The 12,732-nt window shown below is 34.8% G+C and overlaps 1 protein-coding gene across 1 annotated transcript; it reads right to left on the bottom strand.

Moving 5' to 3' along the window:
* Nucleotides 1–3,121: 3,121 nt before the first annotated feature.
* LOC116344373 lies at nt 3,122–9,925 on the bottom strand. The gene is made up of 2 exons (XM_031772877.1): nt 9,435–9,925; nt 3,122–4,727 (listed from the first exon to the last, which is right to left on the bottom strand). The coding sequence occupies exons 1-2, from the start codon at nt 9,556–9,558 to the stop codon at nt 3,799–3,801; spliced, it is 1,053 nt and encodes a 350-aa protein (XP_031628737.1). The 5' UTR covers nt 9,559–9,925; the 3' UTR covers nt 3,122–3,798.
* Nucleotides 9,926–12,732: the final 2,807 nt, after the last annotated feature.

Raw genomic sequence — 12,732 nt, 5'->3', positions numbered from 1 at the left:
ATGATTACGATAACATGTTATCATATAGGCATGGCTCCGAAACAAAAATTCCCATCTTTAGTAGTTTTTGTAATAAAATTGCTTCGAAAATTATTTTTATCTAAAACTAATGTCAGATTTAGTTTTCTTTCATGTCGTGGATCACAGTGCGGAAAAGTTCATCTTACGGATGTAAGACATTTTATTATTTGTTTGCGTTTCGTTGTGTCTCAATTCGAATGTCGACATGGAGTCAGAATCTAATGCAAATAAAAATGATGTAACCACACTCGAGTATTGCACTTGGAAATACTATCTCGAGATTATTATTATTATTATTTTCATCTCTCATTCTCTTGCGCTCTCAATCGATCATATTTGCAATATTTTTCATCGCGCGCGCACTCCTATCTATGAATTATTCAACAAACAGAATATATAAATAGCTCGCGATGCCGGCTTTTGTAACGTTTAGCTTGATGAGCGCGAGCGTGTGCTCGCTATTTTCCACCTATTTTTTTCCTCGTGTTATTATTAATTCGTTGGCTGTTGTTTTTCTGTCGGCTAAATGACAATTGTATTAGATGTGAATATATTGACTGTGTGTTTCATATGCATGATTAATAATTAAGTTGCAATGCCTTTTAAAATAGGAAACCGAATATGTATTCTACATTGATTACGCACATCTGTGTATATTACAACACAGAAGAAAAAAAACACTTTACACATTTGATTTACTGTGTAGACTACAGCTATATTTTAAATGAGAGTAATTGTTCGATGTGCGCCTTTTTGGATAGTGAAATCGGCGCTCAATATTGCATAAACGAATCAAATAATGTTCGGTCGTTTGCATTTTACGTTTCGAAGATTTATTGCTCCGATAAATGGCAATCAGCACGAATACGTCGAGGCACGTATCGGACACGCATAGAGAGAGAGAGAGAGAGAGAGAGATGGAGAGAGTGAGGGGGGGGGACGCACCGTCGTTCAAAGGTGGTTAGTATCTATTATCAATCAAATTTATTACATTGACATTGTGATTTCAGTGAACTTCTTGATATTCGGTTTCTTATTAGGTCTTTGTCGAATGCCGTGTGCGAGATTCCCTTTGAGCAAATAAAATGTGATTGATTTACGAAGGAATAATTGCTTTTGTGTCATAATTTATAAGGCCATTTCATGATTTTAGCTAATTAGATAAACGTGTGATTAGCTCTTAAAAGCTCGATTTTGGCTTTGAGCATTCAATCTCTCACCTACTCACTTTAAATTAACACGTTTTTTTATTGCATTGATTCACAAGAACTAGTACAAATTCATCAAAGTTTGTCATATGATACGACACGCAAAATGTTAAAAACAATTTAACCATTGTATATGACATGATATTGCTGAGTTTAGCAGAAAAAAAGAAGAATAACATAATACACATTGCAGTGAAGAACGTTTTACTTACGCATTCATATATTCACCTAACCAATGTGTCTTTTAGGCGGCTCCAAAGTTCAACAGAATGAAGTTGATTTTGAGCGTTTCTTTTTTGTTTGTTTCAATATAAAAATGCGTGCGTTCACATATGTTAAACAATTTATTGGGGTCGTGCAAATTGTGCAACGCACATCAATTTTTCAATTCATCTACAAAAATCGACTCGAACACAAAAACACAATTGAAATTTACAGACGACATTTTTTGCTCTCTTTTTTTAAATAATGAACGAAATGCAATGCATCAATGAGCTTTCGAAACTCTTTGGTTGTGTGTGATGAATATTTGTTATATATAACGTACGCATATTTATCCATGTCATAACCATGAATATGGTGTGTAAACTCTGTGTCAAAAGAAAACAACAAACAAAAATTTGCTAATATGTGAAAATGTATAATGTACTCGTGAACCTGACCTAACTTCGAGAGAGTCCACTTCAATGAAATGTTTTTCTATGGACGTAAAAACGTGAAACGCTTACGCACAACGTCTTTTTTTGCGCATGAAGAAAGAAATTATTTTAAACACCTGACCATATTACAACAATAACGCCAATGCCAAACCAACTGTCAAGTAATTGATCAATAAGCAGATGAACAAGTTTCTGACTCATAAGTCTAAACAATGCCACTGAAATCAGGTCTTTCAAAAAAAAAAACTAGAACCAAATTTCCAAAATTACGTTTAAATTTAAGTAATTTGCAAATGTCATGAATAATAATAATGGCTATTTTTGGAGTGCAAACAAATTATATGATGATTAGCATGTTCACACATGATTACTATGGACTTGGATTAATGATTTTTTTTTCTCTGTCCCCAATGTTCAAACTAAGAATAAAATTAAATCCACTAAAAGTGGAATTTCACTAGCAAATGATTGCTAATAATACACTATTTTTGTTTTGCACACTTCAATTCAATTTTTTTCTTCTTCATTTAAACAATTTAATTCTGAAGTAAATGTTCGAAAAATGAGTGTGAAATGTGTGAGTTCACCTTGATTATAAAAGGTGCTGACGTTGTTCTGCTCTTTTAACCTTGCGCTTTGTACAAATAGTTTCAATGTGTTTTTTTTATATTCGGTCTTTCTCACCTCTTGTTTTCACTTAAAGAAGATTAAACAACAGCAACTTAGCATTCGAAATCAGTCGGTCAGGTGATGATGGTAATGTTTGTATTTGTGTGACACGCATAGCATTTTTCTGATATGTTAAACTGCAAGCAAATAAATCAGTAGTTATGGACAGCACAACAGCAACGGCAGCAGCAGACGTTCGAGTGTGAATGGTTTGTTTACCTCGAAATTCCGTTTTTTTTTCTCTCAATTAAATTTATGTATATTTTCCTGCCTCCCGGATCGTAGCCATGCAGATGTATCAGCTCAATTGATTAGAAGATGAGCGATCACATTTTTTTAATTAACATCATTTAGTGTGTGTAAATATTGAAAAGACGCCAAGTATTCTGTTTTCGACTTAATGAATTTTGCAAATAAATCATGGACAGGAGAGGTAACGATATGAACCCATATAGTGTATGTGATTTTTAAATGATATTTTATATATACGCCAATTGAAGTAATCATTTCCGTTTGCATAATGGACTGAAATGTTCAGAGGGGAGTTAAAAAAAACACAACATGTTATTCTTACTAAGCACGTGTCTCGGCCATCCAGCGAGCACTTGTTCAATTTATTTTACGTATTTTGTATGTGTATGTGTTTGTTTGTTATTATTTTAAACATAGGCAAAGAATATCACAAATATATAATCAGCTAATTCAACATATTTTTTGTATGTTTTATTCTAATGCAAAGTGTTGTTTTCATTATAAAGGTTCAAAGTCTTGTCTCAGGTGTGTTGGCATCTTTCATTCAATCAAAATTGCCAATTTCCTATATTCATACAATTTGAAGCGCATTTTGTTGCAACCTTGCGTCATAGCTTGAAATCAATTCACTTGACATATTTTCATTTTTGTTTTATTTCGTTTTGTACGAGTCTACAAGACCAATTGATACTTTGTACTTTCTAAACATTACTTAACAGTTCTATAATGATTTTGACTTAAAAAAAAGACTGAGCTTATGAATTATGACAAATCAAATTCAACATCAAATAAAAAAAAATGGCCTAACTTAAATCAGCTCGTGTTGATCGATTCTAAATCAATCATTATATGTATTTTTTGCTTAAATTCCAATGACTTATAAGCTTACAATCTATCATGCCCGATAATAAGTAAACAACGATTTCAAATTCAGTCGATGTGCGGTTTTCAGTTCAACCACTCTTGTCGTTCCCTTTGTCACTCGCTTTCTATTCATCTTTTCGTTTGCGTGCTTTGCCTTCGGTTTGAATGCATTTTGTGATTTCTTCTAGGCAACTTTGTACTGAGGGTTCGCTTTGATCAGCACTATAATCCAATCCAGTCATACGACTTAGTGTTAAAATATAAGCGCATGCCACCCGCAAAATGGATAATTTTGATAGTTTTTGTGTATTTGAATAGGATGGAATAGACTGGCGAAGCGTATCAAAAGCAGCAGAAATGGTATGAACTCGTGTTCGTTCCCTGGCATTTGCTTCGATGCGCCTTTCACGTGTCATATTTTTATAATTTCGTTGCGGTGTCAGGCGTATGGCATTCGGTTTGGGTTCATCGATCACTGTTTTCGCTTTTACTGCGTCAGCTTTGATTGGCGTTTTCTTTTTGCAAATTTCAACGTTATTCGATATATTGTTGTTTTCATTGTTGGATTTTTTCGTTACTAATGCTAATGGTTGTTCATCTTGACACACTTTAGAGTTGGCGATGTCAGCGGCAACAGTGACATCGGCTGGCATACGATGTAATGTGGTTACGCCCGGATGTCGTGCCAAAACTTCAGCCTCATTTGGCAAATGTTGTTTATTCGGTTCTGGAATCCAAGGCCGAAACGATGCATCTGATTGATTCAACTTTTCCGATGAGTTCAATGATTCAATCTTATTGGCACCACCATACACTGATTCGTACTTAAAACGTTTCTTAAGCGGGATATCATTTTCACATTTAATGGCATCGAATGCTTTTCGTTTTGGTGGCAACACAATGCTACCCAATTTTATGTCAATGGAGTCATCGGATGCGTCCGCTGAACTTGGACTACTTTGGATACGATCCGATTGATAGTCGTCGCCAATTTCAGAACCGCCAGAACAAAATCCAGCATCACGTTCCAACTGTGATGGCGTTTTCGATGAATCTAAGATAAAAAAGGGCAAAAAAGAACAGCGGTCAATTGATTATTTATAAATTCCAAATACTTTCTATATAATTACTTCAACAAAAAATATATTCACGATGAACAAAAAGTGAAAAGAGGAAAATATAACGACAGCGCAGGTATTTTGTGAGCACAAAAAATGCTTGAGAATCACGCGTTTTGAGAATCAAAGAGTGAAACAGCGATAAATGTAAACGAACGACCGAAGAAGAACCATTTTTATGTTACAAAAGTTATTTATTTGGTGTGATCAACAAGTGAACAAAGAACAACGAACCAGTTTCGACGCGATGCGATTTAACGATGTGGAAACATCAAAGAGAGTCCCGAATATTTTGCTGCCAAAGCCATTTTTTAATCGATAAAAAGGAATCTTCGTTTGCACAATTTTTTGCTTAAGTATTCTTCTCCTTTTCTCTTTTCGGGCTGATTGCCGAATTTAAGAAAAAGCATCACACACGAATAAAACGATAAAAAGGGGGAATTTTCCCATTTGGAATGCAGATAAGATGAGAGAGAGAGAGAGAAGGAGTGCCTTCTTTTTATATAAACCTCAACCTTTTGTATGTCTGTGATTGGTTTTTTTTTCCTTTGCTAAACGTAAATGTCCGTGTGTGCCAAAATGTCAACTAAATTGAAATGGCATATTACAAGAGAACACATGGGCTATCATGGTTGGTTTCGGCGACACAAACACATAGTGAATGCGATACGTTGTTTTTTTTTCATCCGATGATTTATTTGGTGCGGCATCATTGAAAATACCGAAGTAAGCAACGATGTTGTGTCCGCGTGTGTAGCCAGATGGTGCACGTATATACGATTTGGCATCTATCCCGATCCGTCCATTCATCCATCATGATGGCGTGTATGTGTGTCTATAAAAACTTTGGTTCGCATATGTGAATGATTCAGTGGTTTTTAATTTAGATTGCACGAAATTCAATACGACCGAGACGAATAATTTGTGTAATAATATCTATTACCTTGTTGCATTGTTACACTCGTTGATGATCGTTTCATTTTCTTATGTCTCTTTGCTCGAGACCTTTTATCTGCTCTAAATTTTCAATTGTAGCGAAAACAAGCAAGTACATGTTGTTTTTGCTGTATTGTTGTAGATGCCAATTCGTCAACCGTTCTCAACCATTTTTTGATGCATCGTCATTGATATGCATGCATACATGTATAAATAGCATGGAATTATTTTCACTCGAAACACTTTAAACGTATACATTTTTTACGCCATTTCTCTCTCTCTCGTTAAATTTTGTAAGCAATTTTGCACATAAAATGAGTTTCATAAAAAAAATCCGAACGCATTTTGTTTGTGCGAAATCGAACAGCGTAATCGAAATAATCGAGCCACATAAAAGAGTAAAAGGTAAGGACAGAACATATTCTCATTCGCTCTCAAGTACTTTTTTCGCGTCTTCGCTTTGAGTGGCAGCATCAGCGGCGACAACGTCGTCGTTATAGTCAACGACAAGCAACATTAAAATGCGAAATGCAAAGAAAGAAAAGAATTGTGCCGCGACGAGAGAACGAGAGAAAAAAAACCCATAATGCTTTATACCTTGGACGGTTTGCATCATCATGTGAGTTTCTGTGGCGCATTTTTGTGTGTGCTGTTTGCTGTGTGCACTCTCCACACCAATAAGAGCGCATTTGTGTGCTAAATATGCGAACTAAACCAACATTGGCAGACAAGTGTTAGGTCATTGGTTATGTACATCGTTGTTTTTGTTCGTTTTTTGTTATTGTTGGCGTTCTTTCTACTCGATTTTGCATTGCCAACGTTGTTATTTGCTTGCATGCATCGATCGCACTGCATGCAACCTAACATACACACACACACATTCGCATATTGATAAAATATTTTATTCGTCGCGATATGTAGAAAATGGCATTCATATACGATTCGCATTTTTTTCCTCTCGTTGAATACTGGCACTGCTGCTTCGTGTGTTGCAGGCGCTTTTTCGATTCGCGAAATATTCTCGTTTTCATGTGGATGTGGAAAATATGTTTTTATGGCGCCAGTTTAAGCAAACGTGTCTCGACAATCGCCGTCGATGCTATCCTCTTTTCTCTCGCGCTCATTCAAACCAACTTACAACATTTGGTTGTGCTGCCTTTTTATCTCCATCAAGTAAAATTGCAATGTTCAATGAATTTGCAATGGCATCACACACACGTTATGACTTTGACCATCAACAAAAATCGGTGCCTTCGAAAAGTTCAGAACTCATATTCAAAAATACCCACACGCACACAAAAACTATTATACCAAATGAAATATGAATGAATGCTAAGGATGTGATTCATTGAGGCATTTTATTTTATTGCGATAGAAAATGTCGTTTGCCTATGAACAATTTAGAGAATCGCTTAAGACGTTCATTGTGGAATAGGAAATAGAACAGCCATGTCATAATCAGTGCTATGCATATGTTATGAAAACAATGTAAATCGCAGAGTGAGAAGTATTTAGCAAATTAGAAACGTGTCAAATGTGTATATCTTGCAAAATTTTTAAAACATATTTTCATGAATACATATCGTGAACCGTATAGCGATTATTTTTATTTTCATCGTTGTGTGTTTACTTTTGTTTCATTTAAGTCGTGTGACTGTGACGAGTCAATTGATAAACATCTGAATACTATCAGTTGAATGTGCGTAAACCCAACGACGAACACCCAACGCAAACAAAATCGCGAACTGAATTAGCACCAAACGAGAAGCATGTGATGTGCTATGACTCAATTTTTATTCAGTAAATACAACTGGTATGCACACCTGTTTCTATTATTGTCACTTTATTATATCGATATGGTAATCGTTCTTAAAAAAAAAATCTTTGTGCAAAATTGCTAATCAAGTCACATGATTTTTTAAATCATCAGATTTATTTAGCATACTCTGACACTGCTGCTAATTGATTTCGTTGGTGCAAAATACATTGTATTGAGAAAAAAAAATGCGTTTCACCAGAACAGTAAGTATAATAAATATAGAAGCTCACGTATATTAATAAAAGTTATTGTGTCATTTTGTTTTCAAACATTAACCTTCGATAAGTATTGGAGTGAATATGACGGAAACCAACCAAGTGAAAATCGTGACCCGACAATATGCTTAAATTCGTTCTAACTGTAAAATGGAGATAAAATTTATTCAAAATGAATAAATTCGCTCATTATTATTGAAAAAGGCTGTGAATTAAGATAAGAACAAGTAAAAACAAAGTGTGTGTAAAAGTGCGTCATCATTTTCGATTCAATCGTCATCCGAACTTTACAACATGGCAAACAAATACACACAGTCTGCACAAAATTTATAATCGGAAATTTTTCACATAAGCATCTGTGAAAACAGATAATCTGCGATTCTCTTAACTCTCACTCCTTCACTCTTCCTACGATACGACACACGAATTTGACCGTAACGCGTTTATCTATATCTTTTTTTCGTAAACATCTCTTCTTTTCATTTGGTCGACAACAATTCATTCCCATTGAAATGAGTTTAATTCGGTATAAAGCGAGAGAGAGAAAAAGAGAAGGGGGGCGGAAAACGATCGACGTGAAGATGTAAGATTCTTTTAGAAATAGTTGGGAGGTCTGAAAGGCGCCATCTGGTCGAATTATATCATGCACAATTCTATATTTGCACAATGCACATCGCGCAACACTCTCGCTCTCTTGTTCACTTCTCAACCAATTCGCTTTTTATGATCAATTTATATCTTTACACATTCATCTTATATTATACATCGTATATGCACTGTGTGTGTGCGCGCATCCGTTACAAATCCAAATCTGTCTGCGTCTTGCAAGTAAGTGTTGCACCACTAAATGCGGTTTTTCTTTAAATTAAAAGAAATTAAATTTATCTCTGAGAGTGATCATCATGTGTAAACATCTTTTCTATTTCAATTCAGGCGCTCTTCTTCGCGGCAATTTCGGTGTGCGTTTAGTTGTTGTTGGTTTTTTTTATTTTGATTTTTGAGGTACACAACACGATTCAATCATGTCTAATATGTTTATTTTTAGTCGGTTGGCTGAAAATGAAATTACACAGAATGAATTTGGGCGTATGTGTGGATGTGACGGGGCGAAAAAAATATCGTCTGTGCAACGTCATCGGAAAAAATTTCAAAACCATATCATTATTTAAATACCGACGAAATGATTTGATTTGTGTGTTTTTACTTTCATTAATTTCTTTTGATTTAGTTTCTTTTTTTAATTCATTTGTTTGTTTCATTTCTGTTTCGTATGCCGTTCTAATTTTAATTCCCGATGTAATCTAATGGTCACGATGTACATGGCCATTTTGCGATTATAATAATTTTCAATTCAAAATATAATTTGCAGCTGTTTGAACAGCTACGCGACTTAATTTTATTTTTGTTCGTTTTTGTTTTGGGTAAATAACATTTGCAAACAATGTTTCAATTGAAAACAATACGCTTTGAATCAACACGGTCGATAAATTATTGAAAAATTGATGACGGTGAGACTATTTTTGCGAAAAAAAATATATTTTGAATTGGATAAATCGAATTGATTTGCGCAATATAGTTTGAATTGTGTCATGCATATTTGCCCTTTGACTTGTTGACATCGCGAGGAAGAAATCTTTTTTGAATTGTTATTATTTCTATTTATAGTTAGTTACCTTTGAATAAAAGTGCGGATAAATCCGTTGCCCGTATTTGATTGTAGCTTTCATTCATTTCGGATGGCATTATGAGATCCGCACCACCTTTTTGCTCGTTTTTCACTTTCGTTAAAAACACCATTTATGTAACCCGAAAGCGGATAGCACACTTTAATTTTTTATATTTGTTTTTTCTTCTTCGCAACAGTTTAACTCAATATATTCTGTTTGATCCTTTTTTATCGTTTCTATAATTATGTTCTAGGATTTTGCTTCCAAAGAAATAATATGATCACGATTTTTTTTTATTCAATTGAAGGTGGAAAGCAACTATATTGTCACCTCCGGTCAGCAGAGAGAAAAAACCAGTAAAGTAAATCACTGATGAGCACTTTGAAATTTGGTTGAGATCGATAACTCAATGAATTTATATCGTTTGAGGTTTACGTAAATCGATGTGAAGCTTTTGTTTTGAGAGCGTAAACGTAACAGCAACCGTTCAATGCAAGTGTTCTGTTCAAACTGAATTTATCGGCACGGAATTTGTGTCTGTTTGGGACGCGTCTGAAGCGAAAAACAAATGGCAATACATAAAAGCAGCAGCAATAGCGATGCGACGACTGCTTGCGTTGTATACAACGGCAACGTATGCACAATAGGCCGATATGTGAATGAGTGGCAACTTACGAAAAGACAGAAGCAGAGAAAGAGAAGGAGAGAACCTGAATTCCAAATTTTCCTTAGCTTTTTTTTATCCATCGTTCGGCTTTTGGTTGTTTTTGTGATATATATTTTTTATTTTGTTCATTTTCTTGGCATGATTCATTGTGCGTGTTCGTTAAATGACATCGCCCGGTATGTACATTTGCTTTGAATAGCCTTGACCGATCGATGCGATCGTCTTTTTATTATAGCTTTTGATATCATTGTATTTTTTTTATTGAGTCGATAAGAACATGCCGATGTTTTAAATTGCCGACCGACACCATGTGTACTGATTGATCTCACTGTCATTTTTAAACTCTCATTAGTTATCATATTATTAGTTGCGGTTGTTTTTTTATAGAATACCACCGAAACCAAAATGTGATTTGTGTATTTAGTGAACTTTGCCACATCGAAAGCGATGACGATTCTCATCAAAATTGATGAAGACAATCAAGTTCAAATACCCTGCACTTGTTGATAAAAATTCAAACGCTTATTTTAGTTCCATGAATTGTTTAGTATGAGTCGTAATTAAAAATAGACAATATACGAATGTTGACAACGATGCAGCAGACGGCTTGAATCTTGAACAACGATAATATTGCAAGCCTATGACTATGGAAATTAAACTGTTTTGAAGCAATTAAGACCTCATCAAAGATAAATAAAAATAGATGTTAGCTTTGCACTTTTATTACTTTTCCGCACACACCTAGTGTGTAAGGTAAAGTATTGGAATCGGTCGAAAAATTAACACCCATAAAAAATGTGTTTTCTGGGTGTTTTTGGGGCCAGGGAACACGAATCCAGCGTTTTTTCGATGTCCGAATGTATGTGCGTACCCTGTACCCTGTACCCTGTACCCTCCCAATGAGCCATTTTTACTAAAGCTTATGCATTCACTGTATGCATGTCGTATGTATATGATATGCATACATTTGTCCACAGCTACACACAATTTGCACCATTTATATGCATGATTATATGCATACGATATGCATAGCATTTTGATTTATACCTATTTTCTCTGATTATTTTTTTTTTGAGTTTGAACTCTTTCAAGAAAATAAATTTGTTTGCTGTACGCAAAAATTTGTTAACACGATAACTTTCAAACAAGAAAAGTAATTCAAAATCTGACTTCACAGGATGATTGGGGGTGCCGAGGAATAACAACCATTAGATTTTGAGCGACTTTGGTTGACAGGGTAAAGTGTCATGTCTGGTGTGATGCCCATGTCCATCCATGGGAAAAATTCAATTTTTCTTCCAAAAGTGATATTTAATGTATTCTTAAACACTCAAAAATGTGTATTGGGAGGTTTTTGGGTACGAGGAAACCGAATATGACGTTAGTTTTGCGATACAATCAACTTTCGAAACACTTTTCATACAAAAAATTAAAAAAATTTGGATTTTTGTATGGAAGCCATGCCTGTATGATATCGTAATGAGCTGAAACTTTGCACAGGTTATTTTTATCACACATAAATACTATTCCGAGAATTTGAAGACATTTCAACGAATATTAGGGGCACCTCCCGAACAATATTTTGGATTTTTCGCTCTGAAACGAAATTTTGTATGGGAAGTACCCTTAATATGCATTGAAATGTCTTCAAACTTTCAGAATGTTAACTTTTTGTGAAAAAAATAACCTCTGCAAATTTTCACATGATTACGATATCATAAAGGCATGGCTCCGAAACAAAAATTCCCATCTTTAGTACTTTTTGTAAGAAAATTGCTTCGAAAATTATTTTTATCTAAAACTAATGTCAGATTTAGTTTTCTTTCATGTCGTGGATCACAGTGCGGAAAAGTTCATCTTACGGATGTAAGACATTTTATTGTTGTAAGACTTTATTTATCAAATTGATATATTTCCTGTTGTCAGTTTTTTTAATCGATCAAAAGGTGGAGTGTACTCATTTCCTTATTAGTAGTTCGCCTATAACGGCGTTCTAGTTTTTTTTTAAATTCTGTGTATTGTTTTCAACAATGTCAACGAGTTGCGAGAAAGAAGAATAGTGAAAAAATAACCGTCAAGGGAGACGTGTGGCCCACATAAAATGCTAGCCATGTAGTCATCTGGCAAATTTTCAGCAATTAATGTTTTAAGAAAAAAAGAACACATAAAAAATCCGTTCTGATTTAAATTGTGAGTCCAGGCACAAAAAAAGCGAATATTTATCGCATTCGTTGAAATATTTTTGAGCGAATGACGGCCAGAGAGAACGGGAATGCACACGAATTTGCTGTTGTTTCATGCGTTGTATTGTTAAGCGTCCATTTATTGTGGTGTTGAGTATTTGCCACGGCTTTTTCAAACCAAATGCATTTAAAAAAAAAGGTCGAATTTAATTGAAAGAGCATGTGATGCCAGTGGAAATATACAAATACATAGTCAACGTTCATTTGTATCGTGCGAGAATGAAATAGATTTTGACACAGCTGGCGCCTTTGCGGCCCACGCAAAGTAAATCGCTCCGAAAACCAGTCCTGCATTCGTCTAAATGTTTGTTTGTTCGTTCAAGAGATGTTTATATGCATTGCGTGAATTGTTGTCGATTCATATGTATTCTATAATATCCGTTTATCTTGCGAC

This window comes from Contarinia nasturtii, unplaced genomic scaffold (genome assembly GCF_009176525.2).
Source record: "Contarinia nasturtii isolate CC-2019 unplaced genomic scaffold, AAFC_CNas_1.1 Cnas_scaffold_1037, whole genome shotgun sequence".
Classification (NCBI taxonomy): domain Eukaryota; kingdom Metazoa; phylum Arthropoda; class Insecta; order Diptera; family Cecidomyiidae; genus Contarinia; species Contarinia nasturtii.
Note: the sequence above shows the minus strand (reverse complement) of the source record. Positions and strands in the feature narration are given on the sequence as shown.

Coding starts and splice junctions, on each gene's coding strand:
- LOC116344373 (XM_031772877.1), bottom strand. CDS start 9,558: ATGGTGTTTTTAACGAAAGTGAAAAACGAGCAAAAAGGTGGTGCGGAT. Junction 4,728..9,434: donor ATCCGCACTTTTATTCAAAG/GTAACTAACTAT, acceptor TTTTTATCTTAG/ATTCATCGAAAACGCCATCA.